Source organism: Mus musculus, chromosome 2, assembly GCF_000001635.26.
Source record: "Mus musculus strain C57BL/6J chromosome 2, GRCm38.p6 C57BL/6J".
NCBI lineage: Eukaryota > Metazoa > Chordata > Mammalia > Rodentia > Muridae > Mus > Mus musculus.
This window is the reverse complement of record NC_000068.7, coordinates 4,585,161-4,597,950: the sequence shown is the minus strand read 5'-3', so window position 1 is coordinate 4,597,950 and position 12,790 is coordinate 4,585,161. Positions and strand designations below refer to the sequence as shown.

Here is a 12,790-nt window from a genome sequence, read left to right as displayed (position 1 = left end):
TTGCATACGCTAGGCAAGTGTTCTCACATAAACTCCCAGGTCCTTGTTTGGTTTTGACACTGGGTCTTGCAATATAGTTTTGGTTACCTTGAACTTTTGATCATCCTGCCTCAGTTTCTAACTCTCATGTGCTGAGATTACAGGATTAAAGCTACCATGCCAGCCAAAAAAGTGCTTTGAGTATTACAGAGACAAGATATCACTTCAAGAATATAATCTATTCTTTTGGCTTATGTGGGCCAAGAATAATTCTCTAGGCCATCTATCCCAAGAGTGTCCAACCCATACCCATGGGCTATCAGAGCATACATGTTTATTTTCTATGCTATTAGAATACAAAGGCTGCAGACTGGCCATCCCTGGAAAACCAGTGTAAATGTAGACCACCGTGGGCTCAACAGTGACTCAGGGGAAAAAATGAGCCTACAAGGAATCCATCCAGTCCCCGGCCCAGCCTGCCTCTTTCCTGCCTACAAGGCCATTCCCAGGCAGCATATGGAATGACCTGGGTTTAATCTGGATTCCACGTACAAGAGCAGAGAATGGGAAAACCTACCATCTTCCAGAACGAGGGCATCCGAGAGAGAGCTGTCTTCGCTGGCGATATTTCCATCTAGAAGATAAAAAGTGAAAGTCTACAGGGTTAACGTGTTTTGGGAACACAGCCCAATGTGTAGGAAAGGAATCGTGACCTTCCCCCCAATCCTGGCCACACCCTCCCATCTCTTTTGCATCAGTAAGGAAGAAGCCCTGAAACATAAAGATGCTGTTGGGTGTTTCCCTTGACAGTCTGGTGGAGGAGGGCCATCCTCCCCACCCTGGCTCTGCAGTGGGCCCTGGCTCTGCAATGGTCCCTTGTCTTTGTGTTCTTAGGCTCTTGGTCACCAGATGCTATGGCTTAGTCTGTCCTAGAAAGGAGGTAGGATCCAGCTAAACCACGCCATTGTTCTAGAACAAACTCAGGGCAAGTACCAGCCAAACCAGAGAAGGGAGCAGCTGTTATTCAACAGATCCGAAACCAGGGGAGGGAACTCAGTTTTGCCCACATGGTTATAAATGGTTTCCCAATGAACTTAAGTGATTAGGAGAGAAAACAAGCCTGCTAGACACAGACTCCATCTCTCTGAAGCTTATTTTTATAGTCACCATTCAATTAGGAACATGCTGGAGAGAGAGACAGTAAAAGGATCCTCCCTCCCACTGGGCAAACTGAGGTACTCCCAGGAAAGATGGGTTTGTCTGAAACAATCCTGTTCATTGGGAGATGTTAGCAAAGGTCCAAGTCCTTCAGATGCTGAGTTCAGGCTTTTCTGAGGCCCTAAGGAGCTTGCTCACTCCTAACACAGACAGGCCTCTGTGATGAAGACTTTACTTCACTGTGGCGGCAAGGCAGATTCTCGAGCAGTTAACAAAAATGGCTGGAGGCTTGCGTGGAAGAAAGCCGAAACTGGCACAAATGATGATTTATAAGCCAGTGCTGCCTGCCAGCAGACCCAAGAAAATAGCCGTCACTCGGGCAGGCCTGTGAATGGGCGCCCCGAGGCCACCTGGTGAGACAGCCCCCCCCCCCCTCCCGCCCCAGGCTGCTCTTCCCAGACATAGCTCTGACGCTGCTTCTAGGTGATTCTACAGAACAGGGAGGTTCAAATGCCTTCAAGGAGGCCCCAAAGGAGGCGATGAGGAAGAGGGACCGACTCACTGTAGCCCTGCTAGAAAGTGGGGCAAAGGGCAGCAGAGTAAGACACAGAATGGCGGCAGGCACATCCTAGAGTGAAAGGACCTAGAGTGACCATCAGTTGATGGTCAGCCCTGTCCCTCCCAACTGTGAACCCATCTTTTCCCTATTGTTTGATAGGTGAACTGCAAGGAGACAGGCCTTGGTATCTTGTAATCTCCAGCCCACCACTGGTTCTTTAGTATACCCACATTTCTAGGGGACAGATCTGTATCAATATATTTACAATATACATAACATCGGTTATCATTTTCATCCCTTTTAAGTGTTCATGGGACTTAAGTACAGCAACATGGTTATACAACCACACCACACATCCTCTGTTTGGACGGGGCTTTCATTTCCCAGACTGAAACCTTGCACCCATTATGAAACACACACAAACACACACACACACACACACACACACACACACACACACACACACACAGAAACAGACAGGCAGCCGGGCGTGGTGGCACATGCCTTTAATCCCAGCACTTGGGAGGCAGAGGCAGGCGAATTTCTGAGTTCAAGGCTAGCCTGGTCTACAGAGTGAGTTCCAGGACAGCCAGGGCTACACAGAGAAACCTTGTCTTGAAAAAAAAAAAAAGAAAGAAACAGACAGGCAGACACAGACACACACAGAGACAGAGACAGACAGACAGACACAGACAGAGAGACAGACAGACAGACACAGAGACACAGAAAGAGCCTGAAAACCTCTATATCAGTTTCTGTCTTAGAACTAAGGTGGTATTCTCAATATTCATGCCCTCCGGATAATTCTAACATATATTACCAAGAATTCAATGACTTGGAGAAAAAGAAAAGATGGTAACCATGGGAGAGACCTGATGCTTGGGGTGGATTTGCGGGAATTCTGGTTTTCCATCATCACCGAAGCCCTGAGCTGGGATAAGAGCACGTACTCCAGACAATCCACGAGGTACCGCCCAATCCTTCAGGCCACAGTGCTTGGGATAGGAAGCTCTTGGTAGTAGAACCAGCCCGAGGGAAGGAGACTGGGTACGGAATGGTGGCCTGAAGGACTTAACTCCAATACACTGGCTACGCACTTTGCCTTCCAGTCTTAGGAAAGGAGGCTAGGTCTCTGAGAACTGCAGAGCCTTCGCTATCTTGAGGCTCAGCTGGACTATCACAGTAACCTCCTTAGTTCATGGTGACATCGAAGAAGAGAGTTGGCTCATTCTAGGTTCCCCAGAGAGGTGTCATAAGTGACATTGGGGTTCTGTGTATGGACCCTTTCATTTGTTCCTCCAGTTGCAATTCATCTTTAGGATGGAACGTCCTAATGATGAATCACCCATCATTACCCATCCCTTTCCAGGGATTAAACCATAAGGTGTGTGGGTAAGAGGCTACTTAGAGCCTGCAAGGATCCAGAGGAGGACCTAACAGGACCTGGTTGTCTGGGAGCGGGGCAGGAGCTTGTGGGTGGCACTGACCATCGATGACAAGTGAAGCCCTCTGGGTGGGTTTCTTCCCTGACTTGATGCGGTTCTCGTTGATTGCATTTTCAATCTCCTGCAGCTTCTTCAGTGCATTCAAATAAGAGGTCTTCCTTTGCTTCTTCAGTTTTTTGCTGACATTGGGGTCACTGGCTAGACGGCGGGCGGCCTCTGTGATCTGGGACTGAATCGCAAACTCTCGTTCCAGGCGTTCCAGCTCAGCTTCCTGTGGGAGGGAAGACCAATGCTTACACCTTCTGAAGATGCTGCTGCCCAAGGAGACTCGACCTTGCCCACCTCTAGCCCAGGCCTCAGCCCACAGACTTTTGGGGCTTTCTTTCTCTACAAAAGAGCTGATGAAGACCAAGCCTTAGAGGAAAGTCAGAACCGTTGCTAGTAGCTATCATTTTCTTTTTCTACTTGGAGCATGATCTCTGGATCATGTCACTGTCCTCTGGGAGTTGTTCATACATGTACATCTCCCGATCCTCCCACATATCCCCCTCTGTCCTACATCTTTGTGTGCCTCGTGTTAGGATGCACACCCACACACCTATGTGTCTTTTGGCAGCTCTTTCTGCAAGCCCTAACTGTTCTTTTCACACTTGTATGTTCATAAAGGCCCTTCTAGGCCCTCTAGGGGGCAAGGATGATGTGGGTGGTAGAACCAGTTCCCCCACCTCTTCTCCTTGGATAGGCTGCAGACTCTCCCTTTCCCCTTCCTGTGTAACTCCCTCCTAGCTCTACTGATTCCTTTGGCCCTTTTACCAAGATGAGTCTCACATGGAAGAGCATGTGTGTGTGTGTGTGTGTGTGTGTTAGGATTTGTACTTGAATGCAGAATCCCCTTAAGCATCAAGCAGTCATTTCTTTGATTTGTCTCTTCCCTGGTTTGTATGCTTTGGATGTAAACTAACCCTCACGTTTGGCTACCAGTTGCTGGTACTGTTTTGGGAAGTTTGGTAACCTTTAGGAAGTGAGTCCTAGCTGGAAGGAGATGGCTTGGAATGTGTTACGGTGGGAAGGGTTAGCGTTGATAACTCAGCCTCCTGCTCAAGCTCTGTTCCTGTTCTGATGCCAAGATTTAACAAGCCTCGCCCCCAAGCCCCGCCTCTAGTTTCTGCTCCCTCACCACAGGCCCCGCCTCCAGGCTCTGCTCCCTCACCACAAGCCCCGCCTCCAGGCTCTGCTCCCTCACCACAGGCCCCGCCTCCAGGCTCTGCTCCAGAGTGAAATCCTAGTCCCTGAGAGCAGGAGTCCGAACAAATCCTTTTTCTATTTTAAGTTGCATTTGCCAGGTATTCTGTCATAGTAACGAAAAAGTAAGCTGACTAACTAGGGAAACCATTTCATTGCAGCTAGCTCTAAGCAGCAACAGTTATTATTCCAGAATTTGAGTATTGATTGGGTGAGTGCAAGGGCTAGCAGCCTGGGCATGTTCTAGGAACTCATAGGAGATAAAGCCCACACTACATAAATGTATAACAACCACACAGTGGCTTCTCTTTTCTCAGTACCCAACAGAGCCATTAGAGAACACATATCTTGTGCTAGGTGATTTGCAGTTACATTAAGGTTTGGCAGAGAATGACAAAGCTAAGGAAGCAGAGACTGTTGTGTTTGCTGGATTCCACATGTCTTGCTATTACGGTGGTCCAATAATATGCTTCTCAGCACAACAGGCCAAGCTCGGGGTGGAGTGGGGTAGGGAGGCCTACTAAGGCAAACACTCTGCCTGATTTCATTGGCTTTTGAGCACTTCAAGTCTAGAAGCAGCAGGAAGGAGGAGTGGGAGGAAAAGGGCCACTTAGAGACAGTAATCCTTCCAGATCCTTCCAGTGCTGGCCGCACTTGCTTGCTCAGAGGAAGAAGGATATCAATATGGACTCCTGCCCAGAGCCGTGAGTCGGGGACAAAGACTAGTCTGTGAATCTGGGCTCCCTGAAGCAGCTGTTCTCGGGTGGGTATGATAGCTTTGGTCCAAGACATTGACCCTGAGGTTTACAGGCGTCTAGAACAAGTCTTGATAGTCCAACGACTATCTTTCCAAAGCCGATGGGAGCTGTGTGATATCAGGCAAGATCAGGAGTATCAAGGATGAGACTGAATGGATTGTCTGTAGAAATAGTCGTATGGCCAGGAAAGCAAAGCCAGCATCCAGGAGCACTGGGGCAGCCCAGAACAAGAGTGAGACTCTTTCCATTGGGAGGAAGTGCTGCAGAAGTCTATCTGCTTCCTGTTATGAAGTTCGGAAAGATGCAATGGGGCCGGCAAGGAATCCTCAGAGCCCTAGGGTTGGCTTTCTTGAAAAGTAGAAAACACTACAACCACAGGAACCCGAGCCAGGCATGAAAGGACACTCACTAAACATGGGATGCTTTTCAAAGCTTAGGTTGTGAAGTGGAGCCAGCTCTGGAAGACAGACACCTGACCACACAGTGCTCTAAGCCTCTTCTGACATCTCTACGTCCAGCGGTTGTCTGCTGAGCATCAGGCATGTGTAAGTGTCCAGGGAAATGATTGTCTAGCTCATTTATTCCTAGTGATAACCCAGCGAAGTCAGAGTCAAACTTGAACATATGGAAGAGGCAGTGACGTGATTAGGTATCACTTTGGATGAAGTGCTCTGGGTGCCTGGTAGCCTTGCAGGGGTCTGTGACTGCAGGCCTAAGGCATGGGCCTCGGGCACGGGCCTCAGCATGCCCTCTATCTTCCCACTGACCTGACTTTGGAAAATGTCTTTCTCTAAAGGCTAAACATACCTTCCTTGCTTTTCTTTCCCTTGGTGGTGGTTACTCTTAATTGTCAAATGTCCTCAAGAGATTTTCAAGACTAAGGTAATTGAAGTGAGAAGACCTCCGGAAGTGTGGGTGATGTCATTCTGTGAGATGGAGGAAGTGAGCTGAGTGACAGCATTCATCTCTCCCTGCAGTGTGAACCTGCGGCCCCACACTCTGCCCACCAAGGCAACTGCATCCTCAAACTGTGAGCTAAAGTAAACCAACCCTCCCCTGAGACCCCTCCCCCTTCTGCTTTTGTCAGGACATTTTGTTTCAGCAACAAGAATAACTAACGTGCTAGGCTGTGTCTTGAAGTGTTCTTGAGTCTTCTGTGTACCACAGCATGAATGAGTCGCTCTAGTCAGAAGAAATTTGGGGAGACCTAGAGGCCTGAAGGTTAACCTGGACTTTTGTTTCTCTTGCACAAGGGCAGGATACTTTTTGTTTGTATATCTTTTTTGTTTTTGTTTTTGTTTTTTTTTGACATAGTATCTCACTGTATATTTCTGGCTGTCCTGGAACTCACTATGTAGACTAGGATGGCCTGAAACTCACAAAGATCTGCCTACCTCTGCCTTCCGAGTGCTGGGATTAAAGGTGTGCGCCACTATGCTCAGCAGAGCTTTGATTATCCTCCAATATAATTCTCCAGTCTCAGCCCTCACCAGTATTCCATCCAAAGAAGATAAAAATCATGTTGAAATATGGCTTTTCCAAATAGAGACAGCTGAGGCCATGGCAGAACAATCATAGGCTGCATGTCCATGCTGTGATGTTAGTAGCCATGTGACTTAAGATGGTAGAGGGCAGGTCCTTCCTGTCCTTCCCCAGCCAATGAGAACTGTGGCTGGAAATTCCCTTCTTCCATGTAAGCCTTTCCAAAGCCGATGGAGGCTGTGTGATATCAGGCAAGATCAGGAGTATCAAAGGCCACTACTAAGATGGATACTTGCATGCTAGTGGGATGTTCTCCCTAACCGTAACTGACCACCTGCAAATAGACTATAGTATTAGATAAACAACCTCAACAGAGACCCAACTATGTACACTCAGGCAAGCAAACTCAGCCTGTCAAGGAAAACCAGATAGCAACTAGCCAGCTGACCCAAACACGGTAAAAGGGAAAATATGGGAATTTAGAAACAATGAAGAAATTACAGAGACCCTACCAACCCCAACAAGGACAAACAAGGATAATACAAGTGGGACAACGGGAAAGACTCCAGTGAGAGAGGAGCATACCTCTCCTTTAGGCAGGATTTTTTGTTCATCCAGCTTGAAGGCTGTTCCAATTCTCCTCCGAACAATAGGTGGTTCCTCGCCTGGATCCAGGGGATATTCCACAGGCAATTTTCCTGTGAGTTCCTGCATGCGCAAAAGAGCAGTTCAGAGAGGTTGTATATCATGTAGCTCAGAGGACATGCTTACCTTTTAGCTAGGACACACAAACTGATGCAGAGGTCCAATGCATACCTAAGACCCATTAGCATTAAGCACTATGCTTAAATGAGGCTTCATGGGATAGCTTGACAGTACAGATCTGCAGCCCAGCTAGCTACTCAGGAGGCTGACGGGGGAGGATCACAAAGTTAAGACCACTAATGAGCTAACTAATGAAGCCATCTCAGAAGACCTCCATAAAACGACCTCCTCTAAAAATGATTTGCAGATAGAGTTCAGAGGCAGTGCGCTTGCCCAGCCTGCATGAAGCCCTGAGTTCACTCCCCAGTATTGGGGGGCAGAGGGTAGGAGGAATAGTTCACATTATGAAATTTAACCTCTACAAAAAAAAAAAAAAAATGAATGCTAACACTCCCTAGCTACAGAACAGATGCACTTTGGAGTTTTATTCCCCCACCCATTTTTTTTTTTTTTTTTTTTTTTTGGTTAAGCAAATAGAACTTCTCTTGGACTTCACTATGGTCCATTTTCATTCATTTGTTGATCTAGTGAGCATTTCCTGTGAGCCTACTATGTGTGAAGAAATGCCACACAGTCAGTGAGCAGCAATCAACACAACTGATTCTTTTCACTTGCATCTGTTACTCCCACTTGGAAACTTAAGTGTTTGTTGTTGTTGTTGTCGTCGCTTGCTTGTATGTCTTTGCCCACATGAGTCTTCCTATGGGGAGTGTTATCTGGATGTCAAATGCCAGGCAACTGCATTGCCTAGAAGAGACTGATCATCATTTAGCTCCAGCTCTGCATTCAACAGCAGAAGGCTGACCTCAAAGACCAATAGGTGTGCTATTGCAAGCCTCACCAAGGCCACGAGTTCAAGGCCAGCCATGGCTACATAGTGAAACTTTGTCTTAAAAAAAAAAAGACACTAACTTCTGTGTGAGAGTTTTAGTAAAAACTAAACATTAACAGAGGAGGTACACACACACACACACACACACACACACACACACACAGAAATTCTGGTGTGTGTACATCTGGGGCTCTGGGAACCTAAGTGTTAAGGGCACCATGACAACAAGCAGAGTGCAGATTGCACAGTGACTCTGGGCCAGCACAGAGCATCTGAGGAATGTCTCAGAATTAGAAGGCCCTGCCTGCACGAGTGTACCACACTAGGCTGAATGAGGCCTGGTTTAAGTCTGCAGCTGACCAAGACTATGGAAGCCAGGCAAGACTGCAAGACGTCTCTCTGAGACTGCAGAGAGGCACCGGAGAGGCTGGGGACCCCACTCTGTGCATTTGGCAGGCCCATTTGGGCAGACACCAGTTCTGGCTTTCTGACCCACGATCAGTGCAGATGCTACACAATGGCCCAATGGATGTCTGTGGCGAGGACAAGCTTAGAAGTATCCTCTTGAAGCTCGAACAGACAGCTGTCATGCTGGGCAACCCAGGTCTGAGTGCCCATAGCAGGCAAAGTCAGGTCAACAGGAAGGACCGCTGAAAGCCCTTCTCGTTGTGGCAGGCAGACTAAATGGGTATGTGTGTCTGTGTGTGTCTATGTGGTCTGTGTGTGCACAAGCACCCTCCTCCCCACATCCTGGGCCTCTTCTCCTCTGTGTTCTTTTATTCCTTATGTAAGCATTCTAGAATTTTAGAGCAGGATAGCCCACTGTTTGCTATTCTGGAATATTCTCTCTTTAAAAAAGATTCACAAGTGTCTCTGAGACACTTGCTTAATCTGTGAATTCCTATCTGCTTCCCTTTTAGGCCTTCTACAAACAACAGCCTGTTAAGATTGTTATTTTAATATATGTGTAAACAGCACACTGTCAGGACTTCCTTTCTGAGATGTGGCAGAAGAGGCTGTTAACCTCTTCCATGGATTTATAACTCCTAAGTGTTTGTGGTTTCAGTCTATATTTTTAAAACGCGGCTACGGCTTGAAAGTACCCAGGTCAAGTCAAGGTCTTGATTCTCCATCTACAAATCTGATTTCACCAGAGCCCCATGGTGGAGACGTAATTGAATGCATGGCAGTGGGCCCTCTCGCTGTGGAACACCCATGGTTCCCACTCTGCCTCGAGTGGCTGCTCTCCTCCCAAGGGGTCAAACAGTGTTGCTTGCTCCTTGAGTCTGGAGGATCTGTGAGCCGGGAATTAGCACGGAGGCTGCTGGATCCCTTTATCGCACATGTGTCAGGAGACTCTGGTGGACGTTAACACACGTGGACAAGGGGCTGGCTTTTGGGTTGTTTCTACCTAAGTTATATTTTCTGTTCTCAAAGTCAGAGGAAGTGGGAGCTTTTGTTTTCTTTACATTGCCTTTGTGAAACTTTTATGGTACGTGCCAGCCTCGCCTTGACATGTTCCTTACGTGCTGTAATGTATGGTCTTTGCTTGGTTTAGTGACTTCTTTTATTAAACACAAAACAAGGCTTTACAAATTTATGAGAGGCAGACACCAAGGACCCACTTTTCCCCCCCTCTTGTTCAAGCATAGTCTTTATAAAAAAAAGCCGCTAATATTTACAGTATCACATAGCACACCCCCCTCCCCCCAGACAGGCCCCTGGCTTTCCTGATTTGCAATGGATTTGTGCTAACGTGGTTCTGCCTTGAGCAAGCTCCGGTTTAAATCAATCCAGACATAATTAAGCCAAGTTGAAATGTAATGTGATCTCACTCTCAGGCCCACTGGTTCGCTCTTCCTGCTGCAAAGCATTATTGTGTGGGGGAGGGGGTGCTCCTCCTGGATTTAGTTAGGGGCACTCTCCACACTTCCCATCCGGAACTGTTTACCCACGGAGCTTTGGGTCAGGGTCTGTGGAGTACAACCACTCCCAGGAGAGCAACATGGTGGTCATGTGAAGCACACGCACATGTGTGTTTGCACACACAACACACACATGCACATGACTGTATGTGTTACACTAAGAAATGAAGTCTACAAGGGAAGAATGGACATTTTAATAAATGTCAAAGTGGATTGAGGGAGTCTCACCATATATATTGCTATTGGGACTAGCACTGAAACAGGCTGAAGAAGACGTTGTCTGTGGGAGTGGTGTGTGTGTGTGGGGGGGTGGGGGTGGAGTATACTTGTGGTGGTACGTGGAGGGCACAGGACAACCCTTGGGTATCGGCTTTCATCTTCTGCCTTGTTTGAGACAAGGTCCCTTTTGTTGCTTGTCTCTGAGTATGCTAGACTAGCTGCTCCCTCCCTCCCATCTCCTCAAAGAGATGGTAGGCGTGTTCTACTCTGCTAGGCTTTTATCTAGAGTCTTGGGATTCACTTCTAGTCCTCACACTGGCAAAGTGAGCCATCTTTCCAGCCCAATGCAACATTGTTTTACATCAAGCTTACAAGAATTACTATGCTGGGTATATAGCTCGGTGGAAGAACGCTAGCCTGGCATACGTGAGGCCATAGGTTCAATCCCCAAAGGTGCAGAAACAAAACCAACAACAACAACAACAACAACAACAACAACAACAACAACAAACTGACAAACCAACAGCAGCAGCAGCAGCAGCAGCCACCACAAACTAGGCAAAGATTCCATTTCGAAAAGAAAGATCTAAAGAAACAGTGGACCTGCAGGTTTAATGGATTACTGTGTATTTCAGGTGCCACCCTGGTGTCTTTGTTGGCCTGCAGTGATGCTACATTGTACCCAATGACAAACCAACGACAAACTCAGAAGAAGCAAAAGCTTTCCCAGCAATGAGCAGGCAGAAACTTCTGGAAAGCAAGATGTGGTAGGACATTATATAGAATGAGGTAGTGTCCTGTGAGGACATGTCCTGTGTGGTGTGCCATGCATGCATGGTTTGGGGACTGTTAGAGGGACTCGTCATTTAGCTTCAGGGTGTATGTGTCATGTAAGATTCAGTAGAGAGGGTTTTAACTGGTATGGTGTTTCCTCAATACCTAGTTTCTAACAAAGGATATCACAGAGGGTGGGCGTTTCCAGCACTGGGGAGGGACAGTACATGTTTTCCTGAAAGTCAGTCCTATTGTCTCCACCCTGTCTTCTGTTCATAGTGAAGATGTATGACAAACAACACAGACTTAATTGCTTACAGCTTCCCGGAGACACAATCTCTTCAGTTCCTCCAGCCTCTGGCGCAGCGTCTCCTCCAGAGCTTCCTGCCTGGATTTCAAGGCAGCCAACATGTCTTTCTTGGCCGACTGCGAGCTATCTGATTCCTGAGAACCTGTTGATAAACAGCGGGGTTACTAGGCGGCTGACAAGGGACACACATCTGGACCACTAATGAAATCCACCAGAGCTCGCAACTCGGATATGGGATTTACCCCGGGAATCAAGGAGCGTGAAATGAGACAGGTGTGCAGTGTTCCAAGCGTGAGGAGTGAATTTTCAAATACCATGTGGAAATGGTATAGCTTCATGAAGGACGGTCAGGGGAGTGGACTCTCCTGAACAAGAACACTGTCATTTCTGATTGTCTTAAGACATGTCACACCAGCCAATTTTTATATGCTTTACAAAGGGAGGGGGAGAATAAAGTTTAAGTTAATATTAGTAATTTCAATCATGACTTAAATTTTCTCTTGTCTACTGAAATATGCTGGTTTTTGCTTATTGCATATATAATATCTGTTCTTTGAAAAATATATGAAAATATAGACAGGTATAATAATAATTACATATCACAGGTAATATAATAATACACATGAACACACATACCAACTAGAATTTTGTTCTATTTTATCTGAGTGCTATATGCTGAGAAAACGTTTCTCCTAATGGAAAGAATACAATATAGAGTGATGCATAGTTAGTTTTCAAGAGACGTAAATGTACATTCCTTGCTTTCCTGGCTAGCACGTCTGCATGATTCAAACAGCAGGCTTCTAGATAGGAGGCAACTGTTGAAGATACCAACTGGAGGAATTTAGCTTAAACCAAAAGATTAATTTCTAGGTTGCAGTGTCTGGCTCCTGGAGCAGGTTTCTTATACTGAGCTTGGTAGCTCTTTCTACATTGATGGGTTATAGAGTGTATTGATGGCTTCCCTAGATGTAGCCAGGCTAATGGCTGCATTCCTTCTCTCATTCATACTAGCTGAACCGTTAGAAATCAACAGATAGCACCGAGTATGCATCCAGGGGGCTCAGACTTCACCACCACCAACTCTCGCATCCCTAGAGAGCTGGATCTATGTCTGTAACTTTGGTTTCTCAAATGCCAAGGCAGGAGGAATGCAAGTTCAAAACCAGCCTGGCCTACCAGAAGCCATTTCAGGGACTTAGGTTAGTGTAGGTAAAGATGAGCATCCTACTACGAAAAGTGTAACTCCTTGCTGGAAACAACTAGAGATATAAATAAACAGAGGCGACTACTGTAGACCTGGATCCAGATGTTATTGTTTTAAAGATGCCAATTTGCCATG

General features: G+C 46.8%; 1 protein-coding gene and 1 long non-coding RNA gene across 15 annotated transcripts in view, besides 1 other annotated feature; one reads left to right on the top strand and one right to left on the bottom strand.

Moving 5' to 3' along the window:
* Nucleotides 1–12,790, bottom strand: part of Frmd4a (FERM domain containing 4A) — a 596,394-nt gene that overhangs the window by 16,093 nt on the left and 567,511 nt on the right. For all 13 annotated transcript variants that reach the window (XM_006497439.4, NM_001347086.1, NM_172475.3 and 10 more), the window contains 4 exons: nucleotides 11,457–11,590; nucleotides 7,209–7,331; nucleotides 3,184–3,412; nucleotides 557–613 (listed from right to left, as the gene is read on the bottom strand). In XM_006497439.4, the coding sequence (XP_006497502.1) occupies nucleotides 557–613; nucleotides 3,184–3,412; nucleotides 7,209–7,331; nucleotides 11,457–11,590 (543 nt within the window). The remainder of the gene's footprint in view (nucleotides 1–556; nucleotides 614–3,183; nucleotides 3,413–7,208; nucleotides 7,332–11,456; nucleotides 11,591–12,790) is intronic.
* On the top strand, nucleotides 3,412–11,502 carry Gm13179. Of its 2 annotated transcripts, none has more exons than XR_003953990.1 (3): nucleotides 3,412–6,181; nucleotides 11,000–11,131; nucleotides 11,418–11,502. It is a non-coding gene; the product is annotated as a predicted gene 13179 (long non-coding RNA). The 2 variants fall into 2 exon arrangements; XR_865938.3 differs by having other exon boundaries at nucleotides 3,412–5,686; nucleotides 6,007–6,181; nucleotides 11,000–11,462.
* Nucleotides 9,189–10,366: an enhancer, noted in NCBI's record as "VISTA enhancer mm423". NCBI's record gives its function as "enhancer in: limb[11/12] | branchial arch[11/12] | nose[11/12] | facial mesenchyme[11/12]" and the evidence as "EXISTENCE:transgenic organism evidence [ECO:0001131][PMID:17130149]".